At 38.7% G+C, this 22049-nt stretch overlaps 1 protein-coding gene and 1 long non-coding RNA gene across 3 annotated transcripts in view; one reads left to right on the top strand and one right to left on the bottom strand.

Annotated features, from left to right (window-relative positions):
• Positions 1-6046, bottom strand: part of IFIH1 (interferon induced with helicase C domain 1) — a 56205-nt gene extending 50159 nt beyond the window's left edge. The window contains exon 1 of the mRNA XM_027559234.1: positions 5229-6046. Within this exon, the coding sequence (XP_027415035.1) occupies positions 5229-5684 (456 nt within the window). The 5' untranslated portion in view covers positions 5685-6046. The remainder of the gene's footprint in view (positions 1-5228) is intronic.
• Positions 6017-15698, top strand: LOC113903299. Of its 2 annotated transcripts, none has more exons than XR_003514069.1 (3): positions 6017-6105; positions 6631-6743; positions 15183-15698. It is a non-coding gene; the product is annotated as an uncharacterized LOC113903299 (long non-coding RNA). The 2 variants fall into 2 exon arrangements; XR_003514070.1 differs by lacking the exon at positions 6017-6105 and adding an exon at positions 6109-6200.
• The last annotated feature ends 6351 nt before the right edge of the window (positions 15699-22049 follow it).

Genomic DNA, 22049 nt, shown 5'->3' with positions numbered 1-22049 from the left:
ATTATTATTATGGATAATCGGGAAAATCATCTATCCTTATAAATGTTTCACCAGCAGGCACTACTTAGAACAAGATTATACTGCATATTCTACCCAATGGATATGTTCATTTCATTAGCTAATAGTTAATTATAAAGGTTTTGCATATATCAACCCAACAACTCTGAAGAAGATACTGACATTAACCCATTTTACAGATCAGAAATCCAGGGCTCAGAGAAGTCCAATTACCTCCCTAACGCCATAATGCTAGTAAATGGCAGAGGTAGAATCTGATCCCAGGCAATTGGCTTCAGAAGTTGAATGCTGCCTTCCTGAACTCTATAGCTGGTAATTGCCTCTCATTTTAAGTTCATTTTTTGACAAGAAGTGGTTAAAATGACAATAAAGTTTAGGCAATTTCTCCCTCACAGCATTTCTAAGCAGATTCTCGCTCATTTCCTATTTTTCTCTAATTTCATTAACTTTCTAATGGAAATTCTTTGCCTTCTCTGGTGTTTGTAACATTTTTATTATTATCTACTAATTTAAGCAGTAGTCACTAAAGATCCTGAATGAGACTGGTTTGAGCACCTTCTTTTAACTCAACTATTTCCATTTTTAATTATTTCAGCCTTTAATCAGCTTTGAACTCATTCCACAGAAGTAATCAGGAAGCATTTTTCTAAAATGAACAAGGGAAGCACTGTAATAAATACTTATATTTTAAAAAGCTAATATATTATATCCACTAAATTTTCTTTGACTATTAATTAGTTATTTCTTTGAGTATACAATGATTTGCATTTGTCAAGCTTGCTTTGTCCTTACTCAGTTCAGGAATTTGAGAAATATTTTGCCACTATTTCCTACAAGTATTTTTATTATTTGAATGTGGAACTACATATAATATCTGAGCAAGTTTAGCAGCATCATCAAGGTTCTGAATTTTTAAGAAATCTTCCTAGTTTGGATTCTAGAAAGTATATCAATTTCCTTTAAAGCAACCATAAATTTTTTAAAATTAATCTGTTCTCTTAAAACATAGGAAAAATATAAGATCCCAGTACATACACTTGATTATTAAAATTCTTGGGAAGTGAATATTTAGACTTGAGACGGAAACAGGACAATGGTTCCCACTCACATTTCTTCCCCATTTAATGTATTCTCTTAACTACAAAGTTAAAAATGTCTATGGATACATTATTAACTAATAAATGGAGTGTAAAATAAATATGAATTTGTGGGTAATACAGTTCAGTGATTTCATATTCTGAATTCTTTGATCTAGTTTTTTCTACCATACATTAATAGAGAAACCAGTGATATTTCCTTTAAACAGTGGATAGCCAACACAGTTGTAAAGTTCAATAAAAATGGTTTTTCTCCCTCAGAATAACCTCAGATATCTATTTAAAAGTAATGGTGACTTTTTAACATAGCAGAACTACCCTCAGTACCAGTAAATCAGGAAGCAAACTCACATTAAAAACAAAGAATTTTAAAGAACAAGTTCTCTCCAAAAGTTAATGTCTTTCTGAATGATAGGCATTGTCACACAGACATAACTAATTTCTTATTAGTACTTTTTATTGCTAACTAATACAATTATGTAAAGTTTAAAAATAAAATAAAATTAAAAAAAAATCTTATCCATCTTAATTTAGGTGGCAATACAATGAGCTGGAAGGAGACTGACCCCAATACTCAACTTAATGTAAATAGAACTGGGGGGTTTCTAGCTGAACTGGTGATGCTATCTCTGATTCTTTGTATAAATGAAAGGTATATAAAGTCTTCCAGGACTGTAGATATTTAATGCTTTGAACTGGACGGGGCTGAAATATGCAGCTTACCTAAGCTGTTAAGACACTATGGAAATGTTTATATGATCCAGAGTTCATGGATGTCTAAGTCATGGATGTACTAAGATGTCACTTAGCAGCCTAAACAGAAGCAGGTCAGTACAGGGGCACTCCCTTACTGTTAGGGATCATTCTATCATAATGTTCTATAAAGTCATTCTTGTATTTATTAATGAGTCTCCAGCATTTACAATAGTGCCTCACATATACTAGACATTTTTTACCTATTTGTTAGAAGAATGAACACGGATCAACCCTGCATCATAAACTCCATGAAAGCACAGGCAGTATCTGTATTATTCTCCATTCTTTTCAGCACTAGCTTGGTGTCTGGGGCAACATGCCACTCCATATTTTCAAATGGAATGAATGAATAATTAATCAATTAAACCAATTTCTTTGGGTATCTGCTGGTCACAAAACTAAATCTAGGATCACTTTTAGAAGCACTTGTGTGAGAGGGACAGGGATTGGGTGGTGGAGGTGGAAATCCTAAACTAAAATACAGACCAAGTAGAAAATGTCAACTGGAAAACAGGAAAAGAACAAAAATAAAATATTTTGGGAATTCCCTGGTGGTCCAGTGGTTAGGACTCAGACTCTCACTTCTGGGGCCCTGGGTTCAATCCTTGGTTAGCAAATTAAGATTCCACAAGTCATATGGTAAAGCAAAAAAATTAATTAATTACTTTTAAAAGTCCTAATTTCTTAGTTAAATGCTATTTTAAGATGTCAGAAAAGCAAACTTGGAGATCTTATATTCATTATCCAACCATTCCTCCCCCCCTCCCCCCTGATGCCTGGCAAAGCAATTCATTACACCAAGCATTTTCATTTTTTATTCTGGACTTCTTGGAAATTAATCCAATCAATTAATACTTATTAAGCACCAATATTATACTTAATTCTAACTAGGTCCTGGTTTCATTCTTAGATGAAAAACAGTTTCTTCCTCAGCTCACAGTTTAATGCATGGAATTTAGGAGGCAGATCTCAATTTCAACATAAGGCATTTACCTTAGTTCTTGAAACTTTAAATTCACAAGGAAATATAACCAAACAAATAATAGAAGTCATCATCATATGAAAACAGCTCTCTTATTAATAAACCTTTTTCATAAACAATGTTTCTTACTCATGTTCACTAAAACACTGTGAATGAAAGAGGAAATTATTATTATATCCATTTTCATAGTACATTTAGGATCAGGAAACTTAAATAATTTGGCCCAAAGGAATAGAGATGGTAAGAAACAGAGATGTCAAAATCCAGGTCTTGCCATTCCAAACTCCCATGCTTTCCTCACCACACTTTTCTGTAATAAGATAAACATTCCTCAGGAACCCATATCAACATGCTATGGATTCTTCTAAACCTAGTGTTTCCTTCCCATCGTCCGCCATTGCTTCCCTTTGAGACAGATGGTATCTTTAAGAATGATGTGCCAGGATCTCACACAGACACTACTGATCCTTAGAAAGCCTCCATATATTGCTCCTCCATTCTCCCTTATGAGAGAGAAATGGGGTTGCTTTGGCCTTAACTGCTACCAGTACACAAATGTCCTTTTACTGTATATCTTCTTTGTGTCAAATCCCTTGCATTCCTGCTAGCTGCCTCCAAGCTTGCCAGAATCAAGAACTTGGATAAAATCTAGCTGGCGGAAATTCAATCCAGGCAAGACAAAAGTGATGCTGATAGGCAGACGTATTTAGAGTAAATAAGGAGAAGTGCTGTTTCACTGGCAATCGGGACATCATACCCACCAAACATAAACAGCTTTGTGGTGTTACTGGACTCTGTTGCTTCTGGACTTCCTAACAGCTACTGTGGCTGGAAATGCCATCTTCCATCTCCAGCTGGCTTGAAGGCTGCATACTGTCTTCCAAATTAAGATTCTGCCACAGTGATGTACACATTTGTCATATCCAGCTGGACTACTATAATGCGTTCTAGCTGGTTCTCAATACACAAAACTACATAAACCTTACTGACAACAGTGTAAAGTTATTTACTTGTTGGGAAAACCAGTCATCAAAATTAGATACACACTTAGGTCTTTGGACAGGCCCTATGGCTGTCAAGTTGACAAAGGAGCATTAGCTTTAGTCACTAAAGATCAAGTCACATCATAGGCTGATAGGAGTCCTGTGCCCAGAACTTTGTAATGAGGATACAACTGATGAACTAAAAAGAAAGAAAGAAAGAAAATGTCAAAAATCACAGCATGTTAGACTTTGACCCCCCAAAATGGGTTTATTTGCCTACATGCCTTTCAAAATAAAACTTTCACTGTACACTCTAAGTCATATTCGAATACGACAGAGTTTCTATATGCCACAGTACTTCCTTATTCACTGAAAAACAATGAACAATAAAACGCTAAGTGTAATCCCCTATAAGAGTCTTCCTGTCAAAATGGCATCTAAAAAATTCATTATTTTTCTATTACAATGGAGAATTACTACCGGCTACATATTTTTTCAATTAATTATCTCCAATTTTTGATTCCCAAAGAATGCTGAAACTTTGATTAAAGAAAAAAAAGTGTGTGTGTGTGTGTGTGTGTGTGTGTGTGTGTGTGTATGTACTATGTAATTTCCCCATTTGGACCAAAATTAAATGGCATAGTGCATAATATAGGCCAGAGATTGGAAAACTTTTTGTTTAAAGCCCAAATACTGAATATTTTAGGATTTGTGGGCTATATGACTCTATGTTCAAATGCTCTTAATGCGCAGAAGCAATCACAGCATGTAAATGATGAGCATAGTTGTTTCCAATAAAACTTTCTTTATGAACTGAAAAATTTCAAATTTAAACATCATTCTTGGCTTTCAGGTTGGTTTAGCATGGGTCATGGTTTGCTGATCCCCGTTCTATGCAACTTCATATAATATGACATAAAATTTCACACCATCAGGAACTAAATCCCTAGCTCTACCACTGTCTTCCTGGTAGACCTTGGGCAGGTTATTTAAACTGCCTCAGTCTACTCATCTGTAAAATGGCACAGTTAATAACACTAGATTACTAACTAATAACTCAACAGATTATTGTGAGCATGAACTCCGATAACAGGTTTTGCAAATGAGTCTAATTGCACAGTAAGTGTTTAATAAATGCTGTCTATTAGCAAACATTATTTTTCTGGAGTTCTTTCTTCTGTAGCTCATTTCAGTTAAAGAATTAGAAAAAAATTGCTGTTTTGTGTTTAAATTTGCAAAATTATATTTTAAAAATCCTAGACAGTCTCAAGGAAGGAGGGAACCAAATTTACCCAAAGATGTCAAAAAACATTTGGAATGGGGCAAATGGAGGAACAACCCCAAGTAGCAATATCTGCCTTTAAGTCCAGCTCCATTTGAACTGACACCTACCCGATTTCTGTCTTCAATTGTCAAAAGTTTCTCCTCCACACATTTATCCAAGACATCTGCAACCAGAAGCTTGTCCACCAGTGTGGGCTGAAGAAGGTTCAGCAGTTGGAGACACTCATCGTGAGCGTTCTCAGACGATGGAGAAGGCAAGTCCGTGAGCTCTGGGTTCACGTAGCGGGCGGCTAAGGGGTTGCCTGCTTGCCGGAGGGCCTCTACGAACATCCTAGCCCAGCCGAGCGGCCAGTTCCCCCTCTCCAAGGTGTTCAGAAGCAGATCAGCTGCCTGAATGTCCCCAGTGGTGGCGGCCGTCCTCTGAATATGCTCTTTCACTTCTGGAGGTAGAAAAGTCAGGTAGTCCAATACTGGTTCCACCTGGATGTACCTTTTCACTCTGGCCCTGAAACACGAGATGAGATAGCAGAAATTCTTGTCTGTTGAACTCCCGTCCGACGACATCTTTCTTCCTCAGAGGTGGGAAAAGACTCTTCCAGGTAGATGGAAAAGTTGTTCTCAACTCAGCGGATGATAGGTATCTTTGCTGCTGCTTCGGAGCCGCGGGGCCTGCAGCAACGCGCTGACGACAGGGTTTGCCTGCAGGACCCCCAGGCGGGCGCGCGGGGGCGTGGTGGCACCCGGGCAGGTGTGCGGGTGCGCAGGACACGGCGGCGGCGGTGGGCGCTCGCGTGAGCCTGGGACCAGGGCGCCGGCTCTGCTCACTCGGGTGGGAGTTTCGAGGCCAACCTTCCGCCAGGCAGTTATATAGTTTTCCTGACTTCGGTTTCTGTTTCGATTCTCTTCTTCAAGACTTTCCACACGTAATCAGCTGGGCCGGGAGTGTCTGTTTGGTCGGGGAGGAGCCACCTTTTGGTCGGTTCTGGTAAGGACAGTCCTTCGGCCCTGTGGGAAACAGAAACGGAAAGCGAATTCTCTCTTCCACGGAGTAAGACAGCAGGGCTTCAGCAGTGCCAGCGGGTATTTTGTCTACTTTGCAGGGCTCGGAATGAAAATTCAGACTTCCCTCCCCGCAGCTGTCTCGCACCACCCCTTGTCAGCTAAGATCTGGAGGGCGTGCAAGCGTGATTGGGGACTTCCCAGCCCAGAGGTGAAGAGAGGCTGCCACAGACCCTGATGTCAACAGGAAGTTATTAGGCTTGACTGGCGAATGCAGGCAGCCCCCAGCCCCGCCCGAGTGTGAGATTACAGGGACAAGCAGAGAGATGACACTAAGAAGACGTCTTTTCAGAGATATGTAGCCCCCCAGGGTGAAGTGAGCTCTTTCCAGGATAAACCTGTCCTCCTGTGGGTCCCCAAGAAGTAACTCTTTCCTCTGGGAATTTGTGGGTGGGTATGAAAAAGAGCAAGTAATGATAAACAGTTAATCAACTTGATTACTTTCGCGTAGATTGTACTGTTTATTTGGCTTTGACCAAGGCCTGGTGACAGACGCGGAAGGACTTGAACTACCAACTCAGCTTAGGAGGAAGCCAAGACTGAAGGTTTTCTATCTCCCAGTATGTAAGTTCCCCATATTCTTTAATATACAACGTTCCTTTAATAAAACAAACAAAATCCCCAACAACTTATTTTTGATGTAGCTGCCATTCTTTTCTTGGATTCAATACAGCAAGTTTTGGCTGAAGCAGCCAGGAACTTAATTAGCAACTAATGTACCAACTTGTAGTAAACATCAACATTTGTCTATGTCATGAGGGAAAAAAAAAGACACCCACACTGAAAAATGGCAGCTTTGGTTCAGTACAGAAGCCACATAAATGTGAGTCCTTCGGGTTGCTACTCACTCTGGCATTCTGCAGCCCTGGGTGACTAGGGGTGGTAGTTTATCTGCTTCATAATGAGAACCTCATGGTCCAGAATTATATGGAGGTGGAAGGGGTCATTTAGGCTACTGAAAAGATATATTTAGGCAAAGCAATCAGTTGGTGGGCTTCTGACTGCAGTGGTAAAGAATCCACCTGCCAATGCAGGAGATGCAAGAGACTGGGTGGGGAAGATCCCTGGGTCGGGAAGATCCCCTGTAGAAGGAAATGGCAACCCACTCTGGGATTCTTACCTGGAGAATCCCGTGGACATGGGTTAACAATGCACATTCAGTGAAGTTTGGATAGGCCAGAGAAGTTTGGTGGTGTTTTGCACTGGGTAGGAGAAATACAGAATCTTTGTTTACCCGAGGCATAGAAAATACCCAATTCAAAATGTTATAGCTGTTTTCTGACTTTATTTACTAACTACATTATGTACCTAGTAATAGCTTTTTCCTCCCCAGGAACTGTAATATGCTTAAAGAAAAGACATATTTACACAGGACCACTACAGTACTCTGCACATATGTAGGCCATTGCTGATTTTCCACCTGAATGGGAATTTTATTTGCCTTGACTCTGCTGCTGCTAAGTCGCTTCAGTCGTGTCCAACTCTGTGTGACCCCATAGACGGCAGCCACCAGGCTCCCCCATTCCCAGGATTCTCCAGGCAAGAACACTGGTGTGGGCCGCCATTTCCTTCTCCAATGCATGAAAGTGAAAAGCGAAAATTAAGTCGCTCAGTCGTGTCCGACCCCCAGCGACCCCATGGACTGCAGCCCACCAGGCTCCTCCATCCATGGGATTTTCCAGGCAAGAACACCAGAGTGGTGACTCTAGCAACTGGCTTAATGTCAAAACACATAGTGAAAGTTGCTGAAGTCAAGTAGAATGTTGAGCTTGCAAGTGAGCCTGGTTTATGCTTTTCTTTACTGTCTCTTCATAAAATAATTCCATATATTTAGTTACTTTGGGAAGTTTATATTGTAGGTAGAGGATAAACACATTATATGCTTAGTTATGTGTATACAAAATTATCTGTTAGGACTGTTAAGGTCCGCCTCCCCCTCCCCCTTTCATTGCTTGCAGGTTGTATTCAGTATTTCAAAGCAAAAACAAACAAACAAACCAAAAAACATTGTGTCCCATGGTACTCATCTTTAGTCCTTTAGTTTCAAACATTGGGGAATAAAAAGAGGTTATTGATTAAATATAGAGAAATAATGTCATCTTCTTAATACCATGAAATTGCTGTCCTGGTGAAAGACGATCAAAAATGGAGGTTTAAGTGTTTGGTATTTAGATTATGGCATTCATTCATTCAATCACTTAAAAAAATAATTATTCAGAACCTACTCTGTGACCAGTGCTGCCCTAGAGTCAGTTTATAAAACTTAATAACGTTCCTATTTTTATGGATGTCGCATTCTAATGGGAGGAGGAAGACGGGAAATAAATAATAACCAGAAAATATACAGTGTGCATGAGGACTTTAGTAACATCTAAATAATAATGCACATTGCAGTTTCACGGATGCTTTTCCATATAGATGCCCTCTCCTGACCCTCACTGTTAGCATCACATAATACCCATCAATAACGATACATATTTACTCTCAGGGAAGAGTTGCCTTGCTGAATGAAGATTGAGTGATGAGAACTGATTTTGAGGGAAAATAGAAAGAAACCACTATTTTTAGGATTGGGCCATTGCTGAAGGAAAGAAGTTGGGGTACAAAGAATCTAATCTCTCAAAATGTATCCTTTTTCTTCTGTATTTTTACTGCATAGTTTCATTTATTTTCTCCCTTTTGTTTTAATAGAGATTTTCTATGTCAAGTTTCTTCAAATAATTTTGTTTATCATCCTCCTCATTGCTTCTAAATGTAAGTTTCTGTTTCCTTTCTCCTTTGAGGTAGGAAATCATACTGACCTATATCTTTTCCTTTTTTCTTGAGCTGCCCTTTCTTTTTAAACGTAAAAGAAATATTTCCATCTCTATCAGTTTTAAAAGTCATCTTTTAGCATTCTGTTTTTTAAATAGTCACTCAGGAAGATACTAGATAATAGGTTCTTGCTGTTAACCACCTTACCATTTGAGTTTTCTTCTATTAAGAAGTAAGAAAAGTCAAAACTGCCATGTCTTCAACAAACTAGAACTACAATTTAATGGCCATACATGGCAGTCATACCTTTTCCAAAGAAAATGACAATAATTTAATTTGATGAGGAAATAGTTCTAGAATTGTCATTCTGTTTTTTTCACTTGTTTACTAAATTGTATCAGGAAAGATCCTACTCTGTATAATTTAAAGTTAGATGCCCTTCCACTGGCAGAATAGGGTTGTGATTATGCTTAGAGATTGTGAGCTCAGGAGATGAGGATTTACATCTCAGCACTGCCTCTTACAAAGAAGGCAATGGCACCCCACTCCAGTACTCTTGCCTGGAGAGTCCCACGGACGGAGGAGCCTGGTGGGCTGCAGTCCATGGGGTCACTAAGGGTCGGACACAACTGAGCGACTTCACTTTCACTTTTCACTTTCATGCATTGGAGAAGGAAATGGCAACCCACTCCAGTGTTCTTGCCTGGAGAATCCCAGGGATGGGGGAGCCTGGTGGGCTGCTGTCTATGGGGTCGCACATAGTCAGACACGACTGAAGCGACTTAGCAGCAGCAGCAGCAGCAGCAACTGCCTCTTAATTGCTGTGTCATCTCAGGAAAATAACCTCAAATTTCTCAGCTGTAAAATGAGAATAATGATGATATCTGTACTATGTTAAAAGGTTGTTGTAAGCACTTAGCCCTAATCCTGGCATGTTACACATACCCTATACTTGACTGCCAGCAATTTTTTTGGACAAATAATGAGTAAGAGATAGTGCTAGCACTCAAATAATACACAATTTATAGAGGAAATAACTTAGTTATACGTATAAACATTATATAGTAACTGGCCATCTAACTGAGTTTTTACACAGTATCCCTTTCTGCAAGAAGCAGAAGCTGATAGGTTGATACAGCAGAAAAGTTTGAAAGAATACTGTTTGTATTTCAAAAATATAAATAAGTCGAAAATAGAAAAAAAAAAACAAAACTAAGTTTACCAGGTCATGATAACCATTTCCCAATTATTTTCAAAAATTCAGTTTTAAAGTTATAGTTTTAAGTGTGCACTTTTGAAAGCTTTTCAACACAAATATTTGGGCAAAAGTATCAGGTGTCAGAGATACATTTTCCAAACATCCATTTTTTTCTAAATCCTTCCTCCATAGCTTAAGTCCTTTTAAAATTTTACTTGCATATTTACACATCTTTAAACAACACCTTTGCCTCAAGGGCAAAGATTGACTGAGCTTCTTTTATTTTACAATAAATGTTCAAGAGCAAGCTACAGTCAAATGTTGGTAGAGTGCCTTGTCTTTTCCTTGAAATCCTGGTTGGCATGTAGCTGATGGGCATTGTGGGGTTAGCAGTCTCAGCCTGGGTCCATTCTGATTGAAGAGTGGCTGTTTTAATTGCTTACTACCCATGCCATACAGCTAGTTAAATATTTTTATTTCTCTTCTGCTCTTATACAGCTGACAAAGTCTTCAAGTAGGGACAGAGACATGAGTTAGTGCTTAAAATGAATTATTGAAATCACATATTGAGATAAATCCAACCAGACTTCTGAATTGCTAAATAAGAGAGTTACACTAAGATTTAAAAAAAAAAGCATTGTCAATTACAAATTATTTTTATTATTAATGCACTAGATTATATCAATTACTTTTAAAAATCTTGTTTCATCTTTATCTCATCCCTTATTTTTAAGTTTTTTTTTTGTATTTTATGGTATGTCATAATTGTACATGTAAAGAAAATGTATATTTATATATATATTAGGGGGTTCATGTTCAAAGATTTTAGCTGATAGAGATCAAGAATAAAGTACTTGACCTCAGCTCTAGAGAGCCTTCTAAGGGCTAGTTCAGTTCAGTCACTCAGTTGTGTTCGATTCTTTTCGACCTCATGGACTACAGCACACCAGGCTTCCCTGTCCATCACCAACTCCCGGAGCTTACTCAAACTCATGTCCATTGAGTCAGTGATGCCATGTCCATCGAATCAGTGATGCCATCTAACCGTCTCATCCTCTCCTCCTGCCTTCAATCTTTCCCAGTATCAGGGTTTTTTTTAGTGAGTCAGTTCTTCACATCAGGTAGCCAAAGTATTGAAGTCTCAGCTTCAGCATCAGTCCTTCCAATGAACATTCAGGACTGATTTCTTTTAGGATGGACTGGTTGGATCTCTTTGCAGTCCAAGGGACTCTCAAGAGTCTTCTCCAACACCACAGATCAAAAGCATCAATTCTTCTGCACTCAGCTTTCTTTATAGTCAAACTCTCACATCCATACATGACTACTGGAAAAACCATAGCTTTGATTATATGGACCTTTGTTGGCAAAGTAATGTCTCTGCTTTTTAATATGCTGTCTAGATTGGTCATAATTTTTCTTCCAAGGAGCAAGCATTTTTTTAATTTTATGGCTGCAGTCACCATCTGCAGTGATTTTGGAGCCCCCCAAAATAATGTTCCCATGGTTTCCCCATCTGTTTGCCATGAAATGATGGGACCGGACTCCATGATCTTAGTTTTCTGAATGTTGAGTTTTAAGCCAACTTTTTCACTCTTGTCTTTCACCTTCATCAAGGGACTCTTTAGTTCTTCTCTGCTTTCTGCCATAAGGGTGGTGTTATCTGCCTATCTCAGGTTCTTGATATTTCTCCTGGAAATCTTGATTCCAGCTTGTGCTTCATCCAGCCCAGCATTTCTCATGATGTACTCTGCATATAAGTTAAATAAGCAGGGTGACAATATACAACCTTGACGTACTCCTTTGCCGATTTGGAAGCAGTCTGTTGTTCCATGTCCAGTTCTAACTCTTGCTTCTTGACCTGCATTCTCAGGAGTCAGGTAAGGTGGTCTGGTATTCCCATTTCTTTAAGAATTTTCCACTGTTTGTCGTGATCCACACAGTCAAAGGCTTTGGCATAGTCAATAAAGGGCTAGAGACTGTGATACATTTGAAGAGGAGTATTAACAAGAATGAAGGTGTGGAGGTGAAATGGGAGAGGGCTCCAGGAGGAAAGTGGAATGCGGCTTTTAGATTTTGGAAGTCGAACTTTCAAATTACTCATGCTATTATTGCTTTGTGACAAATGTCAGTATATTAACACATGGAACCTGAATATATTTCAGAGCCTATTGCCAGACATGTGCTGTCCAGATGATTTGTTCCTGAATTGAATATTTTAACAACATTAATTTTTATTTAAAAATAGTTTATATTCACTGTAGAAATTTCAGGGGGAAAATCACATCATATTGAAGACTATTATATGAATTACTTATAATTCCATCACCAAGAGATAGGCATTATTAATATATTTCCTACCATTTTTTATTGCATAAATGTATGTGTAAATGCATATGTGTGCACATATATATACACACTCAACATCTGTTCATTAGAGGGTGAACTGAGATGGTCTTCCGTAGAAGGAAGAGATCTCCAAGAAAGAGATCACCATAGGTAGATCGTATTGACATTCCAAAGGGAGAATCTGTGAGAGATTCCTGATGGCAGAGATGGCCAGAATATGACAAGTTCATTCCTGTGTTTCATTTGATGTACTGACCTTAAGTAGTCCCAGGTCTGGGCTTCTCTTGTGGCTCAGATGGTAAAGAATCCACCTGCAATGCGGGAGACCTGGATTTGATCCCGGGGTTGGGAAGATACCCTGGAGGAGGAAATGGCAATCCACTTCAGTATTCTTGCCTGGAGAATCCCAGGGACGGGGGGTCTGGTGGGCTGCCGTCTATAGGGTCACACAGAGTCAGACACGACTGAAGCGACTTAGCAGCAGTAGCAGCAGTGGCTCCATGTGGTGGAGCAGAGCTACATAGAAAAGTGTAGCTGTAGAAAGTGAGAGAGGGAGCATAGATTGAGAATTCCATGCAGGGGAGACGATGAGAGCATAAGCTCTACAGAATTTATCAAATATTTTATGAACTGTGCCAGACTTCACCATGCTCTGCAGGATAGGAGGGCCATTTCAGTAGGCATGCTTCCAGCTGCGAGGTAAAGATGACGCTGAGTAAATGTGACCCAGCAACAGGGAATTGACTTTTCACACTTAACAGGAAAAGCCAATAATTCATTGAGGTTAGAACTCTGGGGTGTGCCCTATAATTTTCTTTTCTTCTCTTTCATGGTTGCAAAATGACTGCTACAGCTCCCCACATCATTTCTTCCTACAACTCCAGTTCAAAGCAGGTTGTAACAAGATGAAACATAGAGTTTCTCCCACTTGCGTTTTCTCAAAGGTGAAGAGAAAAATGCCCCACGAGTCTAACGCAGAATTTTTTTTATATATCTCATTGGCTAGAACTTGGCTGTGTCCACCTCCCCTAAAATAAAGTGATACTTGCTCAAAACACTTAAAAATTCTGATTTTTAAGGCATTGTTTTTTTATAGGAGCTCAAGCCATTTTATTTCAAAAATAACCCAAGGCTGGCTAGAAAAATTTGTCTTTTAGATGCTTTCCTTATCCAAGCACACACATTGCCCTCCCAGAGAATCCCCAATAGGGGTACCAGAGCAGCCACTCAGTTCCTTGTTGTGTGGCAAAGTGAGCTAGAAAGTTGCTCTCAAGCCTCCCTATATATTTGTCTCACAGGCAGACATATATACAATTATCCATTGCATCAGAATCTCCACGATTGGAGCTTTATTGTCAGTTACTTCTCCTTTCAATTCCACTTGTGATACTAGTCTCCAGCCAGACTTGAGAACTAAGGATTAGGGCCTCTACTAGCATAGCACCAATGGAAAGTACAATGAAGTCTCATCGTCCGCCCTAAAGTCACATTTAATTCATGAATACTGAACCACTGCCCCTGGGGAAGTATAGAATTAGGTTCCTGAGGTCATAATATTTCTAAAATCAATTAATGCATAACCTTTTTTCTGTGTGTTTCTCTTTAAAGACCCCTTATTTAATATATGTTGTTAATTCACTAACAGTATACTCAGGGTCAACAATACTGTAACTCATACCTGAATAAAGCATATCTAACACATATTTCTCTTTGAGGCACATCACAGCCTTCCAGTGCTTGGATATGCCAGATAACACTTCAGGACTATGCTTGGGGTCATTTCAAACAGTGAAATCACCAACAAAAAGTGCAAAATGATGAAACATTAATGCTGAACATGTGTTGAAAAGGACGCTGGTTTGTAAGGTGAAAACTGAAACAAGAAGCAGAGTATCCCTTTTTTAAGCCTCAGCTGGGAAAATTAAATTTTATAATATTTTAAATAGAATAGTTCCTGAATACACCTACAAGAATTTAGTTTTTCTCCTCTGAATTCCTAATGAGAACAGATGTATCTGAGTCCTGCATTTGTGTGTCTATTTGCACATTTGTGTTGAGGATGTAAAGATCCAACAGTTCTAGGGGGCTTGCATGGTCTTTCCCACCCCTCAGAACTGGTACACAATCCTAGAACTTAATCAGAGGGTTCCATTTCATTGATTCTTTCTCCCTCAAATGCAGTAAAAATCACAAGACAGATATACTGTACTATGTGGGAGATTTTTAAAATTTTAATGAAAGAGTAGTTCAAATTATTTTGTTACTACAAATGATCTATTTAAAATATTTAAAGAATTTATGATTTTAATAGATAGAGTAATGTTAATAAGGATGCAAACATGGACTATGAGTGTTAACTAATTTTCTACATCTCAGAAATGTTTTGTTTTTCAGGAATAGACTGTTTACATGCACAGTAATGTGCTGTGTGTCATTAATTAGAAATTAAAAATAGTAATTTCATTTAGTATTTGTAAAACACCACAGTGAACTGTAGAAAAAAACCTAAACTTCCTCACAGAATGAAATTCTAAAAGCTGACCCAGGGTCTTAGGTGGGGCCAAACGCTGCCTTTGGCCTATTAAGTTCCCTGGAACCTCAATGACCCAGCTTCTCCTATGTGGAGCCGACAGACTCAAAGCAGCACCAAATCCTAGACATTCAGCTGTAGTCATACCATTCACTTCCCTTGCTTCCTTCCTTAGGCTCTTCTGTACAGCGACTGGCTGCTGATGGTGATGCCTCTGCCGCCACCTTGTGGGAACTTTACTATCAAATCTTAATTGCATCACAATTGATTTGGCTGGTATGAAGTCAAAAAAACTATCCTTTGCCATTCATTTTTGTGATACTGTATAGGAAGAAAAATAAAATTTCAGAAAGAATAACATACTGCACCATACCCAAAAAGCAGACTCATCTAGTAACAAAATGTTTAGTCTTATTTATGTCATATTCATTGATTTTTATTTAATGCAACTATATCTGGAATACAAAGTCATAAGTGGTAGAGAACGTCACCATATAATTTTTATTATATTCCATTAATATGAAATATGAAATATGTCATCCCAGGAAACTTTCCTGTTAAGTAAATCAAAGGTAGAAACTTGTTAGCACATGATACTATTTGACTTTCTTAACAATATAAGTTTGAAGTGGTATCACCTTATGCTTTTAATTTGCATGCTTCTGAATTTGAAATAAAATTTTGTATCAAATATTTTTTTAAAGACATTGTTTCTATACTATTCCTTTTCCTTGAAAATGCCATTTTTATGGAAGAAACTGGAGCTTTTTGTCCAATACTTAATTACATGAGTTAAAATATGTAAACAGCATTTTTTCTTCCATTAGAATGGAGAAAGCAATGGCAGCCCACTCCAGTACTCTCGCCTGGAAAATCCCATGGACAGAGGAGCCTGGTAGGCTGCAGTCCACGGGGTCACTAAGAGTTGGAGTGACTTTACTTTCACTTTTCACTTTCATGCATTGGAGAAGGAAATGGCAACCCACTCCAGTGTTCTTGCCTGGAAAATCCCAGGGACGGGGGAGCCTGGTGGGCTGCCGTCTATGGGGTCACACAGAGTCGGACATGACTGAAGTGACTTAGCAGCAGCAGCTACAATTATAGATTTTTTGCCAGATAAAAGAAAAGGGAAATTATCTATATTTCCCAATGGGAAGATAATTTAGTATAAAGTATTATATTTTATAAAAACAGAGAAAACAGTAAAAGCACTAATTTTTCTAGTAGAGAATTTCACTATTTTGCAAAAGTAGACTGAGATTCATAGAAGTTGTATTATTCTGCCCAGTGTCACACAGCCAGTAAATGAACTTGGAGTCATTGATCCGTCTGAAATATTTACTGCACTGTTCCTTCAAGAGTTAAAACAGACGATAATGAGTAGAACCTATTGTTTTAAAATGTAGGTTTTATTGTTATTCCAATAGGACGAGGACAACAGATCAGGAGGTGATGGCCAAGTTGGTTACAGTTTGTAATAGGAGGGGCACACCAGACCATGCATAGGGAAGCACCAGGGTCAGTCAGGAGGTATAAAGAGCCAAGGAAAAGGATGAGTGGAGCCTGCATTTTGGTTTCCATGGGAAAGGCCAGGCAAGGCAGGGTAAGCAGGGTTAGAATTGGCTAGTTTAAATAATTTCAGCAGGCTCTGGGTCATAGAGGCTGTTTCTTCCAGTTGCTTCGTATCTGGCCCCAGGGAGAGTAGTGCAGAGGATTCTGCCTCTTGACAAGACAGATCCAGAGAGAGGTGGTAGTTCAGAGTTCAGGCCCTAGATTACCTAGTTTGCCTACAAAAGACCGTGTTGAGTCTTTTGCTGTCTTTAATAATTGGTTAGCCCCTGGGAAGGGCTTCCCTGGCATCTCAGTGGTGAAGAATCTGCCTGCAATGCAGGAGTGCAAGTTCAGTCCCTGGGTTGGGGAGATCCCCTGGAGAAGGAGGTGGCACCCCACTCAAGTATTCATGCCTAGAGAATCCCATGGACAGAGGAGCCTGGCAGGATCCAGTCTGTCCATATGACCACAAAGTGTCAGATATGACTGAGTGACTAAACACATATACACAATTCCCTTTGGTAGGTTCTGGGCTTCCTTGATAGCTCAGTGGTAATGAATCCACCTGCAATGCAGGAGACACAGGGTCGATCCCTGGGTCAGGAAGATCCCCTGGAGAAGGAAATGGCAACCCTCTCCAGTATTCTTGCCTGGGAAATCTCATGGACAGAGGAGCCTGATTGGCTACAGTTCGGGGGTCGCAAAAGAGTCAGATCGACTTAGTGACTAAACAAGTCCTGGGAGGGGCAGTTAGTCTGGCCCCAGATCCCAGAACTTCAAATATTTAGAAAATAAGAAAATGTAGTTAGTGTATCAATTAACATACTCTCTTGAAATCAGAATGTGTATGTGAATGAATGAAATCAGTGGAGTTAATAAAGGGAAATTGTCCTAATTCTGTTATAGGTATTAATTCGTTATCTGCATGATGTGGTTAGCGAATAGTGTTCTACATGAACATTTCTCAACTATCAATCAGAAGGAAATAGCAATATTGATCTAAATATCAACTATCTGGGGGGGCTTCTGTGGTGGTCCAGTGGTTTAGAATCTGCCTTGCAATGAAGGGATGTGGGTTTGATCCCTGGTCAGGGGACTAAGCTCCCAGATGCCTTGGAGCAACTAAGTCTGCACGCCACAACTAGAAAGTTCGTGCACCACGGAAGATCCCAAGTCCGGCAACTAAGACCTGAGGCAGCCAAATGAATAGACACATTAAAAAATTAAAAAAAATATGAACTACTTTTTTCATCCTTGAATAACTATGATAAAGTCATAATAAGCTTGAAGATACATGTTTGCTTAGTTAGTACTTAAGGTTGAGATTATAACCATTTAATTTTCAAATTTATACTGAAAAAGCTCTATCTTAGGCACATGCTTTTCTAATAGAAATCAGTTTTTTATTTCCTTTTAAACAGTTTTTACTTTATGTGTATATTTATTTAAAATAATATACGAAAAACATTTTATACAGGAATTTTAACTTAAATGTTCATGTTGATGTATGGCAAAACCAATACAATATTGTAAAGTAACTAGCCTCCAATTAAAATAAATAAATTTAAATTAAAAAAATAAGTATTTGATCTTTCTTGCCTACATACCTAAATATATGCTACATCCCCACTCACCCCTTTTTGGTAAAGTTTCTCTTGATTTAATTATGTTTGCTGATATCATTAACTACCATTTTAACAATTATGAGCCAACTGTGGCCTAAAGATTCTGTTGCTAGGTTACATCCTCCTCTCTCCTCCCCCTCCCCCTTTCTTCTGAGCTGGTTGCCATAGTGCCTCTTGTAATGGGTGGATCAAGTCTGTAATGGAATCATGGTGGCTGAATAAAAACCTAGGTTTTCTTTCATTCTCCGTCTCATCTCCATAGCCTAATTGCTCAGTCAAGCATTTGGTTTTAACAAAAGAGAAATTCGCTATTCAATGTAATCTTTCTATAAATACTAACTTTAAGCAATTTATCTGGATTTTTGCCTTACAGAAAAATTACATAAATTGAGTCTCTAATTGAAGAGCTGTTAAATTTTGGCAGGATTATAAATGTACGTTATGGAATTGGTTTCTCTTCACCATTTTTTATCTTTTCCACTTGCCTCTGAGGATTCATGCTCCACCCTCCCCTATACCCCTATACCCCGGGAGGCTGTTGTGTCCCTAAACTCCCTTTTTCTTTGGCTTTTGATGGAGATCGGTCACTGGAATTTCTGAAAGGAGATTGGAGACAGGGAAGAGAGATAGGGAACTCCCTTCTATCCAGCGTATCTTACATACCTCCACTGAAGGTCATGACAGGTGGCCCTCTCCACACAGCAGCTCTTTCCAGGTTTCAGGAGCTGTCTCCTTGCCTTGCCCCCACAGCCTAAATGTGGTAATTGATTCTCACTGTTGCTTGCACTGAGAAGCTGTATCATCCCTTATTGGTGTCTCTTAACTATGTCAACATCTTTGTAAATAGTGACTTTATTATAATCCCTCAATTACTGTTTGAGTATGCCATCTGCATTTTTAATAAATAAATGTACCAACAACTAGAGGGCTTCCCTAGTTGGCTCAGCTGGTAAAGAATCCTCCTGCCAATGCAAGAGATGCAAAAGACATGGGTTTGATCCTTGGATAGGGAAGATCCCCTGGAGAAGGAAATGACAACCAGCTCTAGTATTCTTGCCTGGAAAACTCCATGGACAGAAGAGCCTGACAATTTACAGTCCATGGGGTCGCAAAGAGTCAGACACAACTGAGCACTCATGCACAGCAACAAATGAGTTTTATGGGTAGAGGCCAGAAAACAAAGCAACAGTTTGAGATAGACTAAGTTGAGCAGGTCTTGGATGGTGCATTAATTGAGTTTCTTATACCCACTCTGGTGATGGTTTTTGCACCATCACTGATCATGGATCCTCATCTGTCTTAGTACATGTCATAATTCCTATCCTCTGGGACCTTACAAAGGGTGTACTAAACTTTTTCTTTTACTTAATTTCTAATTTGGGAGAACTCAATAAAGTGCTTTATAGCTTAATTCTTAGCTTTTAAACAACTTAGAAAGCTTAAGCCGGGAACTTCATTCATTTATTCAAAACTACAGGAGCACTTTGGGTTATCATTTTCCAAACATGAAAATCAATTAGGTAATGTTTTGTTTTAAAAATATTTTGCAACTGTTTTTTGATCTGTGCCTACATTCACCATGCGCCTTATTACTATCTTAGTTTCCTCTTAAAATGTATTGAAAACTGGTGCTATTTATTTCAGAAGGTTGTTGTGAATATCAAATATAATATTCTGCAAAATAGCTGTGAAAAGTATCATGTGCTATATAAATACCTAGATCGTAGGGGAATTCCCTGGTGGCCAGTGCTTAGGATCTGTGCTTTCACTGTTGAGGGCCCAGTTCAATCGGTTCAATCTCTGATCTGGAAACTATGATCTCAGAAGCTGCACAGTGTGACCAGATTCATAAATATATAAACAACAAACATTTATGGAAAACAAGATTCTAATCTTTTCATTCATTCTTATTACCAGGTCTTATTTCTACCAGCAATCTTATCTTCACACATGCATGTGTGGAAATAAGATGATCTCAGCTTTTAGGCAGTCCGTGATCTATTTAAGAATTGGATCACTTTTATGGTTCTGATCAAATTATTTTAGGTTTTGGTAACTCAAACTCACACAACATATGTTACTGACTGAAGGGATAAGCACCAACCAAAAGTATCAATCAATGATATTTCATTTCTATCTTTCTAGAAAGTCAGTGTTGTGAGTGTATGATCTCATGTTAATATGGGGTCTGATATTCACAAGCATGAAACCTGTATTTAAAATTTAAGACAGGATTTCCCCGGTGGTCGGTTATTAAGAATCTGCCTTTCAGTAAAGGGGATTGGGGGTGGGGTTCCACCCCTTGTCGGGGAACCAAGACCCCACTTGTGGTGGAGCAACTAAGCCCATGCACCACAACTAAGTTTGCATGCCACAACCAGAGAGTCTGTGTGTCACAGTGAAAGATGCTGCGTGACACAGTGAAGATTCTGTGTGCCGCAACGAAGACCCAATGCAACCAAATAAACAAACAAATAAACATCTACAAATAAAATGTAAGACAGGTGTTTTTCCAATATTACCTGAATCACAGGTAACTTCACCAAGGCTATTAATTATAGTGTTGGTGCTTGTATTGAGCATTAGTGGTAGACACACATTGTGATTAACATTACACATAGCATTTCTAAAGAAGCTTGTGTTGAATCCAGATTGCTTAATAGAGCTTTAGCAATCCAAGTATATTTATTGCTATATATATATATATATATATTCAGAAGCTACCATTCTTCACCTTTCTGAAAAGCCCTGTTGACACTTTTCATATATGTATTACTGTTTATTAAATTGCTTTAGAGTTTGTGCTTCTGCCAATAGAGTACTTAACATTACCAGAATCAGAAACAAACAACCGTGTTGTTGAAAGTCTAGCTGAATAAGGTCAATTTGTCAAGTGGCTGGTTTCAATAATAAATGGTAAATAATATTCAGGTTTTTCTTACTTAGGAAGCTTATAGCTCTCTGTCCTCCCTAGCAGGAAGAACCCTTAGGCAGTGCTGAAAGAAACTGAACCTTTGGACTTTTAATGAAATTATTACCAGATGACTTCACTTTGTACTGTCATATGTTTATACCTTGTGAAAGTAACACATATAGAGCCTTCATTATTTCATGTTGAAAACACAATGAATAATTTCTGGAGAAAGTATAATTACTGCACGTCTATCAATTAAAGCAATGACATGAAATCTTTGTGAATATATTTTAGCATGAAATAAATAAATTATAGGGTGGAACCAAGGTGATGACACAGCAGACACTTATGACTGTGTCTCCTCTTCCTCACCTTTTAGATGATTTATGTTACAGATAACTATGGTCCCTTAAAATTCATTTATTGAAGCCTAACAGTGTGATGGTATTTGGAGATAGCATCATTGAATGGTAATAAGGTTTAGATGAGGTTATGAAGGTGTGCCCCTCAGAGTGGAATTTTTAGTGCCCTTATAAGAAACACCAGAGAATTCACTTCTCTGTCTACCTTTGGCTAAAGGCCATGTGTGGCAACAGTGAGAAGGCAGCCATATGCAGCTCAAGGTGTCTCACCAATCCTCTGGCACCTTGATCTTGAGCGCTCAGTCTCTAGAACTAGGAGAAATAAATTCCCATTGTTTAAGCAGTCCTATCTATGATATTTTTGTTAAGGCAGCACAAGCTGTCCAAGACATTGGGTGTGCATAATTTCTCAAACTATGTGGATTTAAAGGTTGCCAGAATCACTTTGCATTTATAATAAGCTTTACCTTTAATTCACTAGGTCATAATCTGTTTCTATCATTCATTAATTCTATGGAAAACAATGTCAAAGAGGCATTAATTTCTTGGGCCCTCTCACTTTCATTGCCACTAGGAATGACTTCCATTTT

This window comes from Bos indicus x Bos taurus, chromosome 2, assembly GCF_003369695.1.
Source record: "Bos indicus x Bos taurus breed Angus x Brahman F1 hybrid chromosome 2, Bos_hybrid_MaternalHap_v2.0, whole genome shotgun sequence".
Taxonomy (NCBI): domain Eukaryota; kingdom Metazoa; phylum Chordata; class Mammalia; order Artiodactyla; family Bovidae; genus Bos; species Bos indicus x Bos taurus.
This window is presented reverse-complemented; position numbering and strand designations above follow the sequence as displayed.